General features: G+C 40.4%; 1 protein-coding gene across 1 annotated transcript in view; it reads right to left on the bottom strand.

Annotated features, from left to right (window-relative positions):
- KHDRBS2 (KH RNA binding domain containing, signal transduction associated 2) overlaps nt 1-14,842 on the bottom strand; it is a 411,839-nt gene extending 396,997 nt beyond the window's left edge. Inside the window, exon 1 of the mRNA XM_030447738.1 lies at nt 14,752-14,842. Coding sequence (XP_030303598.1) covers nt 14,752-14,842 — 91 coding nt within the window. The remainder of the gene's footprint in view (nt 1-14,751) is intronic.
- Nucleotides 14,843-21,505: the final 6,663 nt, after the last annotated feature.

The following is a 21,505-nucleotide window of genomic DNA, read 5'->3' as shown; positions in this document are numbered from 1 at the left end:
GAAGCAATACTAACAATCAAAATATTAAATATTTCAGCCTCCAAAGAATGCCTCTTGTTCAATAATTTCATTTCTCAAAGTTGTCTTCCCAGATTTTCTCAAGGAGGTACATGCTGAATCATCTCTCAATTTCATGCTCGTGCAATTTACTTACAGCATAAGGTTAATTCTGTACTTCCACAGGGCTACAAACAATGGATTTGAATATGAGTGAAGACTCTCGTTCAGGCAAAAAAGATTAACATTAAAAATTAACATTAAAGTCAAGCACTAAATTATTAGTACCATGTTTTCTAACTACTGATTTGTTTGTAAAGTTGTACAAAACAGATGAAACCCTTTAGAAATTAACCCAAATAGAAAAGTTTTAGGATTCAGAGGACATGAGCTCATAATGAGCTCATAATTTACACTACTAGGAACTCAAATGAGGGACTCAATTCTAGAGGGCTTTCTGTCAGCCAGATCAAAAACTGCCTTACAAATACCATAAGAAACAGAGATGTCTCACAGACTGAGACAGTTTTACCTGAATTCACTCTTTTTCCATGGAAGGAAAGAACCAAAGGATAAAAAATAAAGAACCAACTAAAGAACCGAAGAATAAAGAACCAAATAGATACTGCAAAGTTAAATTGACTGTGGTGCATCTATACTGCAACCCACAATTCAGATGACTGCATGTCGTAGTGTGCAATCCCATTATGGATTCAGAATCTGATTATAAGAGTATTGTTAGATTTAGAACAGACTAATTTAGAAAAACTTCACTTGTTCTAATGTCCAAGTGAAATTACTACCTATAAACAGAAGAAAAAAAAAAAAAGCTACATCCTCTTAAGTTACCACGATCATTCTCTTCCATTCTTTCCTCCTAAAGGCAAGTACAAATAGTTTGGAGGAGATTTTCTGTTTTTCATTAAATCAATTAAAATAATAAACAAACACACTAAAGTAACAATCATTCTAACAGATGGGGGAAAAAACAACTTTAACTGTAATCCTGAATCTCAAAAGAAATTTTTGCCTATACATTCATAGCTACAAAAGGCTGAGGCCTTAAAAGTCATGTTTGTGATAAAATCTAAGACACTCTCTCCTCAGAACTTCAGTAGATAAATTATAGAATGAAAAGTTGACTCAAAACCAATGGGATAACAGACAAATCCTTTATCATGTGTGAAAAGGAGGGCTTTTCAAGTGTTAGTGATGTCAACATTGGGCAACTTTCAGATTTTGTGTTGTGTTTAAGCAGCATTGCATGTAATGCTTTCTTTGCCTATTTGAGTCAGCAGCAGTAGGCTCTGTTTAGTTGTTAAAATACTGCTAAAAATCTCCAAGAACTTTTCTCTTTGAATCACAGAATCATCAAGGTCATTCAAATCCAGCCGTCAGTCCTACACCACCTTCACCAATAAATCATCTCCTGAAGCACCACATCTACCTGTTTTTTGAATAGCACCATGGATGGTCACTCCACCACTTCCATGGGCAACTTGTTCCACCGCTTCTACTGCTACAACTCTTTCAGTGAAGAAATCCATTGGTGACACTCAGGTAGATCAAACTTTAGGAGGTTAAAGACAACAAAATAGAGATAAAATGCACAAAACCCTGAAGGTTTTGAACATACTTGGAAAGAGTCACAGAGCCAAGTTAAGCAAATGGAGGATACTTAGGAGAAAAATTAACACAGTAAAATTAACAGAAAATATGATAAGAACAGTGAGAGAACAATAACTGAGCTGTGTGCCCCACAAGACAAAAGGAAAGGCATAAAGCTGCCTTGGGATAATGAACTGTGTAACAAAATACAACCTAATCCAGCTATCTGAAGGAACCCATGAGAAGCACTCCTCTCCAATGTACACCAGACACAAATCTAAATACAGGGTAATGAAAAAAGTAATTGTGTAGTGAATTGATGTCAATTTTCTAAGTATTGTGGAATAAAGGTGATCAAAATGGTCACATATCATCTTGGAGAGTACAAAAATAGCCCACTTACAGCAGTTCTCAGACCAATAGCTTCTGTATCTTGGGTGTAATGAGAACAAAGCATTACTATACCCAAACAGGATTTGATAGCAGACAAAAGTATCAAATTATATGTCTTCATGACAATTTGAGTGAAAAGTGACAATAAGTCAGTCTGGAAAGACCTGGCAGTTACAGTTCTTCAGAACACAGTGGAGCAAAATCCATAAATAATGTAATTTCACACAAACTGGGGACTCCTACTGCAAGTGTTACTGAAGAGAATAATACCCATCACAAGCTGGCTAGCGGAATAAATTTTTACCTACTAAATTAGGGTAAAGTGTTGAGGCCAAGCACTTTAAGGAGCTCAGGTAAAGCTCTCAGTAGAAAAGATAATTTTGGTCCAAGGTTCCAAGACCATGATTTCTCAAAGGAAAAAAATCTTAAAGGCATACATTAACATTACCATGATTAAAATTTATTAAACATATACTGATATTTATCAAAGTAATATTTGTATTGAGGAAATCACCGAGGCTTGTAGCCCATGTAAAAAATTAAGTCAAACAGAAGGAAAAAACCCCTTATTGTTATATTAAAAGCCATTTCTCTTGAATGCCACAGGCAAAATTGTGACTACGATGACTGGGGACAGGGGGAAGATTGGGCAGGTAAAATTAAACATACATTATTCTTCTCTCTTTCATGAAATAATGTAAAGAGAAGATGCTTCTATACAAGATATGATAACGCATATCAATTCTATTAGGTTACTAATCTGCTGTATCTGACATAAGATGTTCTGTAGTAAGCAATAGTTCTGTGATTATACATAAGCAATGTATAGGAAGTTATGGCTTCAGACAGATCTCAAATCAGTACCTCTGACTTTAACTGAAAAAAATGTTAAAAAGAAAAATACGCCTCTTAAAATTGGAGTCTGATTCTGGTCCAGAGACACTACTGTTAAAGAATGGTACAAATCATGAGCAAGATGTCGGGCAGGTAACAATTCAACAAAAAGTGTTAGCAGTAAGGCTCAAGCTGCCAAAAACTAATTCAGGAATCTATTCTCCAGGATTTTAATTTATGTAAGTGTCATGGTCCTAGGTAACATTAAAATTTATTTTTGTTTTGGATCCACAAGACAAAGTCCAACTGTAGAAGGGTCAGGTGCAAGCAGATTTTATTTGACAGTTGACATAGACATAACTATAGACCCAGGCAAAAGAGGGAGAGAGGAAAAGAAGATAGCAAAAAGTGAAGGAAAAAAAAAGGGTAAGAAATTGGGAAGAGAGAAGGGAGGGAGGGAGAGAAATAAAGAAAGTCACCACCAGGAGTCCAGCTGTCCTGGACAGGGTCCCATGCAACATGGCGGTGGGTCAAGAGACAACAACAGCCACAGCATGGACAGACAGATATACCCCGAGTTCCTTTTGTTCTGAAGGGGCAGCTGTCAGTCAGCTGCCACAGAAGCCAGGGTCACTGGCATCAGAGCCATTGCAGATAGGCTGCCTGCAGGGCAGCTGCCGCAGAGGGTGCAGTCCCGCCCCCTACTCATCAGTTCTTATGTCCTGCCAGATGCCACTACCTCCTCCGTTCCAGCCCCCTCAGCCAGGTACATCAGCATCAGTACAATCAAGGTGGCTTCCTCCACCCTGGCCGGGTAATCGTGCCTGGAGGGACATCCCAGCATTGAAAGCTGGCCCTCAGAAAGGGGGAGTAGTCTCCACCCAGTAGTTATTATCTCTTTTCTGGGTGTGACCCACTGCTCAACTCTGGACAGGCCCGGTCCTCCACCCTAGCCAGGGCTATTCAGTCTAAAATTGCTCTTTTGAGACAATTTCCAATCAGTGAGATCAGACTCTCACAGTAAGGAGAGAATCACAGAATCACTGAGGCTGGAAAGGACCTCTGAGATCATCAAGTCCAGCTTAAGAAAAGTGAATAAACACCACAACCTGACTTAGAATGCTGGATGTGGTCGCTATTTAAGTCAAGCTGGTTAAGTCTATCTTTTGGAACATGGGAGTAGTCCCAACTCTGGTATTGATCCAGCACAATGGTGAGACAAGACTGGAATGTGCAGCATCACTTCTCTGCTAAGTCTTTGTTTCCTTGAGAAACAGTAGCATGAGAGAGGGCAGAGAGAGCAGCACAAAGTCCAAGCAGCAGGCTGACCTACACACCTAGGGGAAATAAGACTGCAAAGCTTACAGTGGAATATACCTGCCTCACAAATGAGATACAAACAGCACATCTCTATGCTGTCAGTGCTAACAACAGGAAGACAAATATTTTACCTGAAATTTCAGTTACATCACACATTTCATGTCTCTGACAGCTAGAGTATAGTCTTCTAAACAACGTGGGGAAAAAATATTATTTTAAAAACATCTTATTGCATTGTATCTTTTCCTAACGTTCACCCAGCTTTTGTTTTAAACCAGTAAATGAACCCGAAATCCTTTTTACTACTGCAAATTGTAAAGCTAGCCAGATAAGCCCTAAAAAAACTAACACAGCCTTCCAATGTTTTATGAAATGTGCATTGATTTTTAATGACATTATTACATAAGATGAAAAAATTAACTTCATTAAAACTTAAATTACTCTGAGTCATTCCTATTGTTTTATTTTACCATGCAAGTCAATAAGATGCAAAAACTGATACTATAGCAAAGCAATCTTACCTCAGAATTGCCAATCCCCTTTTTTAACCCACTGCTTTATACAATCTTTTTAGTACTTGCAGTTTCAAGTTGGTTTTGTGAGCTCAAGATTTTTTCATTTCAGTTTATGTCAAGTACAGTAATTAGTTTTAAAGACACAGGACAGTTTGATGGTTGTGAACTGGTGCTCACTTCACTGCAAAGGGTGATCCTCTCTACTTAGCTGCAGGCTCCACAACTGAACAATTTCTAAATATAATCTCATCATATCTAACCTTTCTTCTGTGAAACCACATAAGGCTGGATAAAGCATTCAACTTCATCCACCCTTGGCAAGAGCAGTTATTCTCAGCATGGTGGTACTCACATACTTTCAATCTGAAACACATTTCTGGGAGAAGGTAAATTACATTTTATTTGGGGGATATACCAGAATGCTTGGAAATTACAGTGCTTTAATAAGTTTATCTGTATGAATGCAAACATACAGGAGTCATCATTTCTGGGACAGTCAGCCTTGAAGTAAACAGCACCATGATAATATGACCACCTTTTCAAAGGAGCATTAGCAGTGTCACACTGAATCATCCATGCACTGGAGTTTGGACAGAGGGTTATGGATAATGAATAATCAAAAGATGGAAGAGAAGACTTTTCCCCTAAAACAGTGCACTACTCAGCTATTGTACTAAATACAACACTTCTTTAAGGTTTTCCCTGTCATCCTACTTTTTCATTATTTGTAAAGCAAAACCTTTTAAAAAGGCTGTAAGAAGGAACAGAGGTGAACAGTGAAAAACTTTAGTTGCAGCCAAAATTTTGTATTAGCTTCTAATTATCTTCATCTATTTAAAGCTCAGGGCTTTTTCCAGTGTTTGGATGGATGCAGAATCATGTCAAGCTCATGCTTTGTGTCCAAAGGTGATGCATTTCTGCTTTCTGATTAAGACATCTCCTTCTATTTCCACCACAAGAAGCACTTGGATAGTTCACGATATAAATGTTCTTTATTAAAAAAAAATAAATAATAAAAAATCATTATGTCAAATTCTCTGTAGCAGAGGAAAAAACTTGGTCTTCTCCCTTGCACCCAATATATCATTTCCAATTATTCATACACTTCAGGGAAGCAAGAGTTTTTCATGATGAAACAGATGGTTTGTGTATTCTAACAAGCTGGTACTGTACAAACAACTTTTTGTCATGCACAGCTCAATATAAACTATTGCATATCCAGGTTACTTTGCAGTTTAGTCTTCCGGAAAATTAAGAATAATAAAATAGGCATTGTGAGCACCTGTTTTCTCACATTCCCTGTTGAGCCTATGGATCCCTTTTCTTTCCAGTGATCACTAAAATTTCTTACAGAATTTTGCCCAACCTCATCTGTTGGTGTTCACCGTAAACCATTCTCAGCAAGCAAAGAAGAAACGAAGCCCGTCAACCCCTCCCGCCCCCAGTAAAAGCTGCAGTAACACAGCATCTGGAGAATGCCTAACAAACAAAAAAGAATAAATTACAGGACATTCCGCAAAAGTGTGTTTACATAGACAGAACAATCTCCTTGTTAAAGGGAAGTATGTAGGATCAGCAAGAAGAGTCCACATGACGTAAGAACTGAGCATGGCATATTACCCATCAATGGCTTTTGAGAGTAACAATAAATGGATATAGAATTCATACATTTACCTTGATCTGCAAGTATAAGGGGGAAGTTCTTTCAAATTTTAAAATGGGTTAAAGTAAAGCCCTCTAGTTTGCATACTAGTGAAATATTAGTGAAATTGTTGCAAACATGTACCTGTAGGAAAGCTAAATCTACTGACAGCTGTACATCCGTATGGGTACACCAAGACAGTAAGTATCATTTAAGAAAATTAGCTCTCAGTTTTCCTGTTGAACAGTTGTCTGAAGACAGGCATGGAAAGAGTTCTCTTGAAATTTTCCTTCCTTTTATCTCTCCTTAATTTGCCCTTCAAATGTCAAAAGAAAAGCCAGTAAGTCCATTAAGAGTTTAGTGCTGATTTTTTCAGCAGAATTGGGGAAAAAAATAAGTTTAAACTGCAAACTGGAAAGTGAGTCAGCTTCATAGCTGAAGCAAATCAGCACTGTCCTAAGTATTTAGGAAAAACTCAAGTCCTGCTCTTTCCCCACCTGGAGTTCACACTCTGATCCCAGAAGATAGATGGAACAACCCTTAGACAATACCAAGAAGTTCTTATCACCTTCTCAAAAGAGACAAAATGCTAAAAAGAAATTTGCTTAGAAACATTCAGAAAAATAAGCAATATGAGCCCACATTGTAAGAAATACATAGCATAAAGATTTACACTGTGAGAGGCAAGATGGCAATTACATTTTTCACCAGAAAGCCCTTTTCAAAACACACACAGAATCCCTGATTTCAAGACAAGCTCTTTAACTTCAAGCATTTGAAAGAGAGAATTGAAACACACATTTGGATCCTAGGGAGCATTAAACTAGGGGAATATGCCCAGAGGAGATCTGTTCTCTTTTTCCAGTGCTCATACATCCTAGGAAAACTATTTTTCCTCCAACTCACAGTGCTGGTCTTTGGAAGTTGATAATAAGCCAAAGGCTTTGATCTTTCCTTTCTTTTTGCTGACATACCTGCTTTCACCAGCTAGCAAATGTAAACTGCTTCAACGATAAAAGAAGTAGATTTCTTTTTTCCTTCCAGATCCAAAGGGGAGATTAATGGAAGACTGTAGATTTTACTAAATCTTTTACAGACTAGCATGCAGTATTCCTTTTTCCAATAGCTTCAACAATTCCCAGAATTCAGTATTTTATAAATCAAAAGCTTCTGAGGTTTACATCTTTTTTTCTGTAACCTTTACATCAAGAAATAGATGTAAGAGTATGTGATGTACGCTTCAGCAGATGCAGAGAAATCCAAAGGCAACAGTGACCTGCCCTGTGCCTTTTGGGTTTTGGAACATGCTAACCCAAGAACAAACAGCAATAGCACATTTGTAGTTTTAACTCCATCTTTGATTATATATTGCATCCATATATTTATATATTTGGATTATATCATATGCATCCATATATTACTAAAATACTTTGTCTTATTCAAATGGGCATTATCTTCATTATTAACATATTAGCATTATTATGAGCTTCACCTCATAAATTTTTAAGTATTGAAACGTTAAAATTCTGATTTAAGAACAAAATTTGCAAAATTGGAAACTGGAATAAATTATTTCAGGTTTTTAGGAAGTCAGAGGTTTTTAATGTACTGAAAGTCTTATATAATTTTTCTTCTCAGTTTTTATTAGTTCCAGACCATTTTTTAGGATAAGGAAGTAGCTGTACTCATTTCCAGCAGGATTCTAATTAAAATATGACAGGATTTACAGAGGAGCATAATAACCAGGATTATTTTTGCCTGCAAATTAAAAAAGGATAATTTTATATTAAAAGTAATAAGAATAATGCAGATTTCTTATTGTCAAAGTTTTAGCCAATAATCCCGTGATAGATTATATTATTCCCCCCACTGTCCTCCCTGGGGAAGATAAAAGGGGAATAAGGAAGAGAGACCAAGACTGGGAAAAACTAGAACAGGCTTAATGGAATAATACATAGCAATAACAGTGAAGTAATAAATAGTAATAGTACAAATAAATACAAATACAGTATGCATTCAAAGATAAAGTGAATGTGCAAATATGGAACCCATGGAATCACAGAACAGTTTGGTTGGAAAAGACCTTTAGGGTCATCAAATCCAACCTCCTCAATGGGTCATTACTTCCCAACCAGAAAAGTCCCACACTGGACTCAGCAGCAGAAAAAGGTGCCTGAGTCCAGGGTCCCAGTGACAATTCCCAAAGGCCTGGGAGCAGCCAACCCAGTCCTACTTGGAGAGAAAGGAGAAGGCGACCTGTGCTGGTGAACAATGTTCTCCAGCAAGAAAACAGAATGCCAGGCAAACAACCAGACCCCAAGGCGGGCAGCTCAGCACAGCACCGCAGCCATGCAGACCATGACACAGCACAGCAGCCACGGAGACCATGGCACAGCACAGCGACCACAGAGACCATGGCACGGCACAGCGACCACAGAGACCATGGGACTGCATGGAACAGCGGCCATGGAGACCACTGCACAACTCTCCCAGGAGCCACTTCCCATTGCCCACCTGGGCCAGAGTGCTGTGACCCACCCCCCTCTCTCCTGCCTCCCTGCCCGGCACAGGCCCCTTGGGGCGGGAGGGATCCGGAGGGATCGGGGCCTTGCGGGTCCAGGAAGCTTCCACCTTGGTACACTCAAACCAAGACACTCTTAAAGCTCTTCCAGAGACCTCAAAGAGCAGAATGAAATTCGACATCAGTCTGCATCTCACAAGTGAAGTTTTAGAAGTTATTCAGTGAGGTTTATAGCAGAAGGAAGAAACAAGTGAAAACTCCAAGTACTGCACACCTCAGATCTTTACCCAAGTGTCAAGGGTTTCCATTCCTCTGGCAAGGCTGCACAGGTGTTCTGTGTTTATACAGCCAAAGACTACACTGCAGCATCATTAAAGTTCCCTACCCTACTTGACACACTTTGTTTCACAAGCTCTCTGCTTCCTCAGGTGTTCTGACACCTGGCACTGACATTCATAACTCTGAGCTACAATACACATCCAAGGACTGAAAAATTCAAGGTGAACAAAAGCTGAAAGCACACCTTTACATTTTTTTTCACATTGTATAGGCAGGATCAGCTTGCAAACCATTTTTCTTTTTCTATAAATCATGTTTCATTAACACCTAAAGCTCTTGCGTAAAAAACCTTTGTTTTGATTTATTCTCAAAAGTTTTAAAAGAGAAATTCATAATCTAAGGTTGACCATGAGGACACTGAGTTATCCTTCAAATTCAACAGTTTGTTGGAGAAAACAGATTTATAATAAAACAGTAAAAATTGCATGTTTTTGAAAATGCACTCTAACTCTGAACTAAAGTGCCAGATAACTTCTGGGGATACTATAGGTCAGGAAAACATATTTTCACCCAGGTAGCATTGTTTAGCCTGCAAGCACAGCTGCAAGACACAGAAAGGTGTGAGGTATTCCCATTTTAATGAAACTTGGAGAGTAAATAGGAAGCAATAGCTAAATTTCTGTGTTTTAAAATAAGACCCAACACATCTGATACTTCAAGCTGGAAACCAGTGTCCTTAGATGTCACAGAGGAACCATTTTACTATAAAAGAATTTCTTTTGTGGGCTTTGGTGTTCAGTCTTTCTTAGGAGTCTTACGCACTGGTCACTACTGATCAAATCAGATTTTATAGGCTATTAAACTGCCCAGCATGCTATAGCAAGTCCCTGGATATATTCTGTCTGAAGACTGCTTTAAGGAGAAAAACAAGCATCCCAAAGCACAAACATGATACATCTGTTGGGCTAGACAATCCCTTTCCCAGAAGGTGCTAAGATATGAAGCTCCGTTTTGGCATGAGGAGCCCAACCATGCCACCTCCTGGTTAGGAATGGCCACTCTGTTCTAAACATTACACAGGTATTTTCCTTCGTTCTTGGGAAACTTAATAGTTCACTGAGATTTCCTACTTGGCTATTCAGTAATTCCACCTTCCCTTGGTATGGACAGCAAATATTACCAATTTTTAAAATTCTTGAGTTTAAAAATATCTACTTTGAGGCATAAAAGAAGAGATGGACAGTATATGTCCCCTGAATTAATACACCAAGAGGACTCCAAGTACGAAAGAGATTTACTAGAAGAATTCCCAGGAGAAATGAAAAACACTCTTCTCCTTCCAAGGGAAACATTCATGTTGCCAAAACACAGTACATTCTGTGCTGATAAGGCTATGGCCATCCAGATAAGCCCCAGCAAATGCCTTTTAACTTCCTTTAAAGTGTCAGTACTAAATTCTGCTGTTGGAGCTGAATTGCTCCTTAAGCAGCTCTACCTATTCAAATGGCACAGTTTAAAGAGTGAAGCACTATTTTGTTAAACAAAGGTAACAGACTCTAACCTTCACTTCCTGTATTTCTATTATTCCCTCTTTGCAAGAGAATTTACTGTGTTTCAAAGTAAATGTTTTCTGAGATCATAGATGGAATCACCCTCAACTGCTTCAGATGTCTGAAAAAGAGAAATCCTATTTATTTCTTTTTAACCATATCTATCTTTTGTCCTTCTGTTAAGGAAATGCAGCTTTTATGACTAACAACTTAGATTCAATATAAGCACTTAAAGGTTATCACCTGGGATTCATCTGCATTATGTTCTGCAAGGCAATAGCACTTCTTAAGATTAAGACAGATACCATGTTGTCACATCACAATTGAATAATCCAAAACCATATATCTTTTAAGAAAGCAAAACTCAGTTTTAAAACCTACAGTTTATTCTATAGATTTTCATTATTACAAATATATCGGCTGCATCAGTCAATATATTATATTTGTATAAGAACTGTGTGATAGCCCACTAATGGCAACAGAAGGATTCCCATTAACTTTAGTAAGCTTTGAACCAAGTGTTATTATAATGCCTAGCACATCAATGCTCTAAAGAAATCACAAGTACCCCATACTCATCAAGAGTTTGCATTATTACTCCTTCTTTTATTGAAAAAGATCCAAATAATAGATATATGTGTAGTCTCTAGTGAAGCCAAGGTATCTGAAAGACATGCTCTAAATCTTTGTTTCCTGAGTCAGTCTTCTTGTTATTTACACTGCACTTCCTGGGACAGCAAAGTAAATGATGATTAATACAAACTATTTTGTGAACACAGATTTCTTCTCACTTCATGTAAACATCAGGAAAAAAAATAAATGATAAGCAGAAAAGTGACTGCTCACAAATTAATATTAATATACAACTTTACATTAACATTTTACATTCATCTTATTTTAATCCAAACGCTTGTTTAAAAAGAGTAAACTAATAAATTTGCAAATACATTATCACAAGTAGTTCTCAATGAATACTGTGATAGAAAGAAAAAGTATCAGAGGCCTGATTTCAACAGGTCATGGGCTTGACCAACAGTCTCACATCTTGGTCTCAGGATATGATTGCCATATTCTGTATTGCCACAACAAGCAATTTTCAAATAGCGACCTTATTAGTGCCTCAGGTTTTCAACAGAATAACACAGGTATGAACAAAATCTGCCTTTCTATCTGAAAAAGAAATCTCCGTGAGTCAAAAAAAAAATCCAAAACCCACATAAACCAATGTATTACTTGAAATCTTGAACAGCAGACAAAATTAATTTTTATTACATACACAGTTTTCAGACCAGCTACAGCAATCACCACAGGCTTGTACAGAAGACTGTACTAATGCCAATTGAATGTAAGGCTGAGTAATTATACACCTTTTGAATAATTATGCCCTGTCCTACAAGAAGCATTATGACGCTGAGCTATATGAAGCTAATTGACAGGACTGGAGGTTTAAAAAACTCATGCTATGCCACATGGAATAATCCAGAGTCTTAACATAAGATTTAAGTAAAAGGCCTGATTCTCACTGCCAGCTGAAAACCAGGGGTGAACTGCACTGTCATTACATAGAGAGAAATTAACTACCTCATTACTCAAGTAATGCTGATATTTCCATGGGGAGTAATACTCTTACTTTAATCAGCTCTTTTCAATAGGTCTTTTTCCTTTATGTTTATATTACAAAATACATAACTGGTTTTAATAATGTACTATGCAAGATATTCCAAAGCCACACGCATTTATGTAAAATGTGATTTTCCAAAACAAGTTATAAAATTGAAACTGGATTTCTGGAATGCTTATCACTTGCATACCCTTCTGCAGTTGCACACAGCAGCATGACTCTTTGCAACCTCAGATTCTTGCAACTGACATGAAAAATCACAACACTTTCAAGTTAGAGCAAATGCTGGAGGCTTTTTACTCTGAAGCAAAATCTACACTTACTCTTTTTCACACAAAATCTACTGGCAATCAAAAAAGCTTAGTATATCATAAAAATAGCACCTGCCTGATACTCTTTCTTACAGAGCTGACTGTAGGATGTATTTTAAAAAACAGGAATCCAGAGTCTGGACACATTGTGAACACATCCTAGAAATACAGTATCACAGAGATCCTTGAACCACAGTCCCATGTTCTTGCCACACAGCTCTACATTCTGCCGGTTCTACTCAGTCCCTTCTTATTTAGACCCAGCAGCAACCAGTGCATTAATTCTCATTTCATTAAGTAGTTATACTCTTACCTTGTCGAAAATGCTTTAATAGTCATCATATGCTAGATTCTAAAACAAATCTCTAGAAAGCCTGACAGATGGTGTTTTGAAGCCTAATGCCAGGTATCTGGTGTGAAACTGACATTAGCATTCCCTACAGCTGCCACAGAAAACACACCTTCATCTTTCAAAAATCCTCTAAAAAAACAAAACAAAACAAAAAAAACCACCAGTAGTCCTTGTTGAACAAAAAACCCCAAAAAAACAACCAAAAAAAGTGATCAAACTAACATTTATTCAGTCTCTCAGTTGCCCAAGATGCTGTGGTTGCATAGACACAACGCTCAGAAACACCTTCTTTTTTTTACTCTCTCTCTTTTTTTTTTTTTTTTAACTTTACTTTGCACGCTTTCAATTATGTCCTTCATATGTTTTCTCTTTCTCATGTATACACACGCACCCTCAGTAGATGCCTCCCCCTTCTGGGAAAAAATAGAACTGCACGCTGCAAAAAATACATCCCTCCAAGAAACAACGACTTTGTTTACCTGTTATTAGAAAAACAACTGCAAAAAGTACCATGGTTGCCTCCTCAGCAGAAAGGTAGCTATGGCAGGAATGTACTAAATGTGCTGACATTTACATCGAATTTGTAAACTATCAAACGGGAGCACTCTAACAAAACCTGGACCCAGTATCTTCATTCATAATCAATAAAACATTTAAGATAAGACAACAGAAATAGTGCTGACACCGAGAAAGACACTTAGTGCTGGCATTTAAAGTTTTAACTAGCTATGATTTTCTTTAAGATATAACAGAACTTTGGAAATCAATCACCACCTCTGAATGTGAGGCAATTTGAATTTGTGACTCTCTTGAGGGCCTAACCATATATTTATTCTCATTTGAAGAGACTGAGAGGTTGTCTTGATTTATACAGTGTTCTTTAGGCATTATGTTCCAAATCTAACACTTTTTTTTTTTTAAAAAATCTTTTTATTAACCTCAGAAGAAACAGAAGCATAAAGAGAACTGACTGTAGTACACTTCTGCAAAAGTTGAAACACTGTACCACCAGGTCTGCCTCAGTATCTATACTAAGCAGTTGTTAAAAAAAACTTACAAAATTATAAACTTTGTAAAGAATTGCCAGTCGAACTAGTGCCACTAAAGCAAGGACAGCAGAGTTATAACGAGTAACAAGATGCTACAAGCGGCATACTCTGGATCACCATGAAAAAGAACACGGGAAAATCATCACGATCGGGATGATACAGTGCCATGAAATTCATAAGCCACATCCAACCCACGCCTGGCATTGCGTAGTCAACTAAAAAAGTGCCAAGCTAACGGCATAACACTATTACCATATAAACCTCATTACTTCAGCACGAGAAGAAAAAAATAATTAAAAAAAAAAAAAAAGATATAACGAGTTTAATAAGCAACTAGCATCTGTCTTGTGTGTAAATTAAAACGGGAACCATGGAAGCCCTTTCCCGCACAGCCTAAACACCCACACCAGAAGCGATGCTTCTGCAACCAACATCCACGGAAGGGGAAGCCGAAAGGAGGCAGAGGGCGGCCGCAGCCAGGTTCCCCTCAGACGGGCTCCGGGGGAAGCTTTATGGGCACAGCAGCTCCACGAACTGCCGCTGCCCGGCCCCGCGGCAGTTCGTGGAGCTGGTGTGCCCAAAAACCTCGCCGAGCCCACGCGTGACCAAGTCCGCACTCAGCGGAGCGGGCGCCGAGGCTGCGTGGGAGCGCGGGCGCCGGACTCCCGTCCGGAGACTCGCGTTGCGCCCCGGGTTTGAAGGAACGGCGGTGCCGCGGCGCCTCACGGTGGGCCGCGGGGGGTGATATCGGAGGCTTACCGTCGGCCAGGAGGCGCATGGCGTGAACAAAGGAGGGATCCAGGCTGTCCTTCTCTGCCATCAGCTCGGGCAGGTATTTCTCCTGCTCCATCGCCTCGGGGCCGCGGCGCCTGGGCACGCCGGGGAGGGCTGCGCGGGCGGACTCCGCGCCTCCGGGTCGCCTCTTTCTCGCCTTCTCTCCCTCTCTCGCCCGCCCCCCTCCTGGGCGCCCCGCCGCTCGCAGGTGCGCCGGGGCGGGGCGGGACGCTGCCCTCGGCGGCCCCGGCACCGCCTCCGCTTTCCCCTCGCGCCGCGCGGGGGCGGGGGCGTGCGCGGGCCGGCGCGGTCGGCGGCGGCTCCCGCTTCCTTTCTTGCCGTGCCACTCGCCTCCCACCCCCGCCCCGGGCCCCTCGCCCACCCCCCCACTCCCACCTCCCGCCAGCGAGCGACCCGCTCCCACCGGGCGCCTTAACCGGGGAGGCGGGGCCAGGCTCGCCCCGCCCTGCGCCGCTTCTATTGGTGGATGAGACCAGGTAGGCGGGGCCCCACCAGGGAGAGTCGCCGCGCTATTGGTTGTCGCTAGGCGGGCGGCCCCGGGCGGCGGGAGCCCGAGAAGCAGTGAGCGTGCGTCTGTCTGTCTGTCCGTCCGTCTGCCTGCCTGCCTGCCTGCCTGCCTGTCTGTCTGCCCGCCCGTGTCCGTGTGCCTGCGTTCGCTCGTGTCTGACCGCGGCCGCGCGCGCGGGGCGGTCTGCGTGTGTCGGTGCGCGGGGCCGTCAGTCAGACCCTGCGGCTGCTTCGCTGCGCTGCGCCCCTGGGAGCGGGAGCACGTGCGGCGCGCCGGTCCGCGCGTCCCTGGTGGGTTTGTCCGCGGAACCGGGTGCGCGCGTGTGTGCCTCTCGCTGTGTCTGCGCCGCGGGGTTGTCTGTGGGAGCGTGCCACGCGTGACTGGGCGGGTGTACGTGAAAGTGGGGGGGGGTGGGGAGAGGGGTGTGCGCAGTGCGCCGTGTCCCTGGGTGTTGTGCTGCCTGTGGGCGTGGGTGCGTGCCCGGGAGCCTGCGTGAGCGCCCCGTGTCCCCCAGGCCGTCAAGCCGCCTGCACGCCCGTGGCTCTGTCTTAGGCTCCCTCCCTCCCTCTCTCCCCGTGTTTTCAGGCGTGCGTAGTCCCCGCCCGTCTCTGCCGCTGCCCGACTGCATGTCGGCTGCACCGTGGCCCAGTGTGCGTGGCTGTGTCGGTGTCGCTTCGTGTGCCCGTGTGACTCCGCGTCCGTCTGTCCGTCTGCCTGCCGCGTGCCCTGCCGCCGCCGGGCGCTGTCCGCGGTGCTGAAGTCTCGGGCGGGGCCCTGCGAGCCGCTTCCCCTCCGCCTCCCGCTTCCCTGCTGCCCCGGCGGCCCGGCCGAGCGCCGGGTGCCTTCCCCGAGCTCCGCCCCGCTCCTCGACCCGCCAGCTCCCCGCGGGGGGCTGAGAGGTCATCTGCTAACGGGGTGCTGCACCGGCGGCGTGCCGGAGCTGGAGCTGCCCAACGGCGTCTCCCTTGAGGATGCGCTGAGAGCACCAGCAGCCGCGCAAGGCGGCTTAAACAGCGCGCTGAAAATAATCTGCCCCTGCCTGCTGCGCGCAGCTGGAGAGAGGGCAGGGGGCAGCTGGCGGTCCTGGGAGGAAGGGGCGATCTCTGCCGAGGAATCCCGCACTGCACTCCCAGGAGCAGCTCTCTGTACTCCCACGGCCCCCTATTTCACAATTAGAGCTATTATGCAATTAAAGTGTCTACCACAGTGGTAAATAAAATTTAATTTAATTAGAATTTACTTTTAAGTATACATTTACTACAGGTTATGTTTATCCAGGATTCTCCCCCAACAGACAATTTAATAACATGTTTTGATTTTGAGAGTCAACAAAAGATGTGTAACTCATCTTAAGCCATTAAAACTTCATTCATGAGACCTCAAGAGCAGTCTACCACTGGTGCTCAATGCCTATAAGAGATTCTTTCTTCATATGTAGCACAAAGACTACTAACTTACTATTCTAATAAAACAAATGGTTGCTGCCTATTAATGTTAATCTCAAGATATTTTTTTTTTGTTGTGGTCCTTGGAAATATATTTTTTTCTTTTTTGTGCCAGACGGTGAAGGAATGAGAAAAGGTAAGAAAGGTAAACATGAAGACGGAAACTCTGTCAGGTCACCCACAAGGTTTTCAAGACATTTTACAGCCATGGCATAAAAATCTAGTCTGTGATATTTTCAAAATCCTTAGATATATGTAGGCGACCTTTATGCAATTTCTACTAAGTGTGCAGGTAATTGAGGGACTACACATGTTTACAAGAATATGTAGAGAATGTCAGAGGCTGAGGTGCTATTAGTCTATAATATTTCCAGGGGAGGAACAACATACCTGAGAACTAATTTCCCTGCTCAGAAAGTAGAATCAGGAAAACAGTGTGATCTCTTAAACACTTAGGAGTGTCACTTAAGTGATCTTAAACACTTAAGAAGCAGAGAGGACTGATGACAGAACTGAAAGGTTTAATTGGCAAACAACTTTACTACAAATTTGGCATGGGAATTAAAAAAAATAAATAAAAAAAGAAAACAAAACAAAAAGACGCCAAAAAAAAATGAAACAACAAAAGCAACTAGCTGACAACCAGAACAAAACAAAAACACAAAGAAAATGTAGAACTACAATATGCTATTAATAACTTGCCCTGATTCAAATTGTTGCATGAATAATTCTTCTTTTCCAGTTAATAGTGTCACAATAAATGTCTTACTGTTTGCAGTACAGTTCAGGACTGTCAGGCCTGAGAGATAACCTACATCTTCAGATCATCCTTCCACAGTTCTGTTTATCAGAATAGGTCTGGCTGCTGGAGCCTCTCAGTTCAAAAAGAGAGAAGATGGGTGATAGTTGTATCTGCCTAAAGCACTTTCCAGACCAACCTAAGCCATCCTCAGTGGGAAGCAATCCTGGTCTAGTAGCTTTCAAAACTTACCAAATGGTCATGTATATGGAAAATTAGTTTTGGGGGCTTCCCATCTGGGGTGTTAGGAGAACAATGTTACTTTAGTCTGCTTAATTGTGCTTAACCTACTTAGGTAATATGAAGCTTTGATTTAAATACTTTTAAGTTTATTAAACAGTGGGAAGTGCTACATTCATCAAACTGACTTTCCTGGTTGAAGGGGTAGAGAACAAGTTTGCTTGCACATCTTTTTACAGCAAAGTAGACAGAAATAAGTTTCCTGTAAGTTAATTTTTCAGAAGTTATAAAGTTAAATTGACTTTCAGTGATACTCAGGCTGCAAAGTCATTGCCATGCTTTTCTGAATTTTACCTTATACCTCATTAAGAAAAAAAAAAGCATTAAAATCCATCAGACAGGAAATATAGACCTTTAATGATATCAAGCATGACTTCATTGCTAGTTGGACATCAATTTTTTTCATAGCTACTAAAAACCAAAGACACATTTTACAACTTTTTAGTTTGAAGTGTCAAGCCAAATTAAAGTTTATCTGTACTATATTTTATTACAAAGTCTGATATTTAAATGGATCAGAGCATACCAGATTATAGCTTATTTGAACATAGGACAGGTAACAATCATGTATTTTTTCCAGTGCCAACTAAATACATGTGTATTATCAAGTAGCACTGAAGTAAAAAGTCAGTGGAAGAAAACAGTTACAGGAAAATCTCCAAATTTTCCAAATGATTACCTAAAAACTATGAATCTTTTGAGAACATGCTGTAGAATGAATGACCAGTGTGAGCACAATGACAATGAATTACCCTTCTGACACATTACATTATAGTCACTATAGTAGTTTATATAGGTACAATTATCTATATATGTGAGAGTACACCTAGGACCACATACACCAAAGATCAAATTTGTCAAGAGTTTTCAATTTCAGATATTCCATTTACTTTCCAATTTCATCTCTGTTTCATTTGCTTTAGCTACAGCGAAGGGTTATCTGGTTCCTGAGCTGATTACAGATCAGAACAGAAAACAAAACAAAAAAAAGAGATTGTCCTACAGTTTATGTTAACCATACCTTTCCCTTAAAGTTGAATTATAATAGACAATATAAGGAATAAAGTACATATGCAAGAAAGAGTGAACGTTTGTAGTGAAATGAGGCAACCAGGTGCCACTAATTCCCAGGGAGTGGGCATGATCTTGTGTTAAGCCCACCTGTGCCTGATTAGGGTGGGCCCCCACTGCGCATGAGCAGGATTAGGGGGCCAATCCTAATTAGGCACAGGTGGGCTTAACACAAGCTCATGCCACTCCCTGGGAATTAGTGGCACCTGGTTGCCTCATTTCACTACAAACGTTCCCTTCTCCTTCAGTCTCTTTAAGTTCTTCTTGGCATACTGCCTATATCCAGGCTTCACCTGACCTACAGGAACTCTGGCCTGTAGACACCAGTCTTTGACCATGTGGCTTTCACTAAAATGGGTCACCTGAACACAGATGCTGTCAGTGCAAAGCTTGTTTCCATGTAACAACACAGGGAGGACATATCAGTCTTTGACTATGAGTGGGTCTGGCTGTGCCTTCCCCTCTTAGAGGCTAATCCTTTGCCACAAAATCCAGAAGGGAAGTGTACTTCAGCAAGTACACAAATCACTGTAGATCATGTTCAGACTACCTTGGGCACAACAGAAGACTCAGCCATGTAGTCCAGCCCACACTTGATGGGTCTCTGTGGCAAGTCTCTGATTTCAGCAGTTTTAGTCTCTCCACTCTTACAACAATCCCTGATCTTCTTAGAGACAAGTCATACTTTTCTCTAAAGATTAGTCTTTAATCTATTTAATAATATAAATCATCTTCAGATAAAAATGTAACAGTATTTGTTGCCTTCCAAGGTATTAAATAGATTCACACAATTGGTGAGCTTAGGACTCCAGAGGAGTTTAGTGTGAGTTCCAGGTGTACAACACAAAATCTCTAGTAGACTATAAAACACCAGTTGAAGACAGAAAATTTGCTTAAATAGAAATTAATGGCAAAGAATTAAATGCAATCTAGAATGTCTCTTCTCTTTTTTCTTTCTTGTGATGCTACCACAACTGAAAGAGAAGCTGTGACTCTATGGCATAACTAAAATTTTCTTCTCTCCACATGTAGGAAAATACCAGCAGTTTCTTTGAGGGGAAGTTGTCAGTATTTAGAGCACAACAACACAACTTAGTCCTTCTTGTAACAGGTCTCCTGGAAATGGGCACAATGAATGGAGAAGGTCAGGAAACTCAAAAGAGAGGAAATTTTAAAAGCAGGAAAACATTTAGCAAGTTTGTGAAAAAGTGTTTTCAGTGTCAGACCAGTCCCAGTTATAAAGTAATAAGAATGAAAATGTTAAAAGCTCAGCAAACATTATTAAATCTGCTTATAATGATGGAGGTTATTTGTGCCAGAGCAAATAGATTTGCTTTATTTCAGGAACTGTGCTGTATTAGTCTTAACTATTGCAAAGCTCAGTTCACCGATGGAGCAAGTGGATGATGAGTCATTCTTTTCCTAAACAGAGTATTAAGTGCAGTCTCATCTTCCTATTATTTAATTTTCAAAAAAATTAATTCCAAAGCTCTATGAACTCTGTGATTATATAACTTTTCTGTTGAGGGGATGATAGTTAAGGACAGATTATACCACTGTTACCTATGTTTAAGCACCGTCCCAGTTCAGTCAATATTATACTAATTTTCTGTAATGACTGAACGATGCTATTGCCTTATGATCTTCATTTTATAGGATTTTGATTTATTATTTTAAATTTTGGCTTCCCAAGGGCAATTCAAACTTACAGATTTACAGAACATTTTTAGTAATTGCTATGGATTTCTATAAATTTAGTGTGCTGCATACAAATGAGAAATTAACAGCTGTTAAGATAAAACTGGTGAGAAATCTACAATGGAATTACACTTCTGAACTATGTAAATGTCAGCTATGGTACCTAAAACATAACTATGTTCATTTTGGGGGGAATTTAAAAATGCAGAGACTGATGGATTTGAAAAGATTTATTTAAAAATAATTTTTAATCAATTATGCAAAACTACTTTTCTTTGTTCCTGTATTTGCAATCTGCTTTTTCACCTTCACATATATTATTTTAAACATAACTTGCCTGTGACAATACCACAAAATATTCATATTGTATGGATATCTATTGAAGACCTTTGGAATAATTTTTCCAGAACAGATCACCCACATCATAAAAGACCTGTGCAAGCACAAAATGACTAAAACATTTACAATATTAATTGAATTCTTTAATGTTTCTAAAATTTTTCTGATCGTGTCCACTGAAAATAAAAGAATGAACACATTGTCATGTGTGTAGGTGGTTTTTTTCTGTTTGTTCTTTTTGTTGTGGAGTGGTGGGGTTTTTGTTTGGATTTTTTTTTTGTTAGTGGGTTGGTTGGTTGGTTGGTTGGTTTGGGCTTTTTTTGCTTGTTCAAGGTTTTTGGGGGGGTTTTGTTTTGGTCCTTTTTTCTTCCTTATATATGTAGTCATTGGCAATGGGCTTTGAGGCAAAAGGACATTGCAGCAGATGTATTTCAGTCTGGTGGGACTGCTGTCATGCTATTATTATTATTATTATTATTATTATTATTATTATTATTATTCACTTCCTTTGGAGAATTTAAGCCTGTCTCAAAAGAAAATGTTGATGCATCAGACTATGTCAGACTGGTGATTTGATTTAAGCTATTTGTTTTCCAGGTAATTCAGATCAAGTTTCTA

This window comes from Calypte anna, chromosome 3 (genome assembly GCF_003957555.1).
Source record: "Calypte anna isolate BGI_N300 chromosome 3, bCalAnn1_v1.p, whole genome shotgun sequence".
Classification (NCBI taxonomy): domain Eukaryota; kingdom Metazoa; phylum Chordata; class Aves; order Apodiformes; family Trochilidae; genus Calypte; species Calypte anna.
The sequence above is the reverse complement of the archived record's forward strand: the minus strand, read 5'-3'. Positions and strand labels throughout refer to the sequence as shown.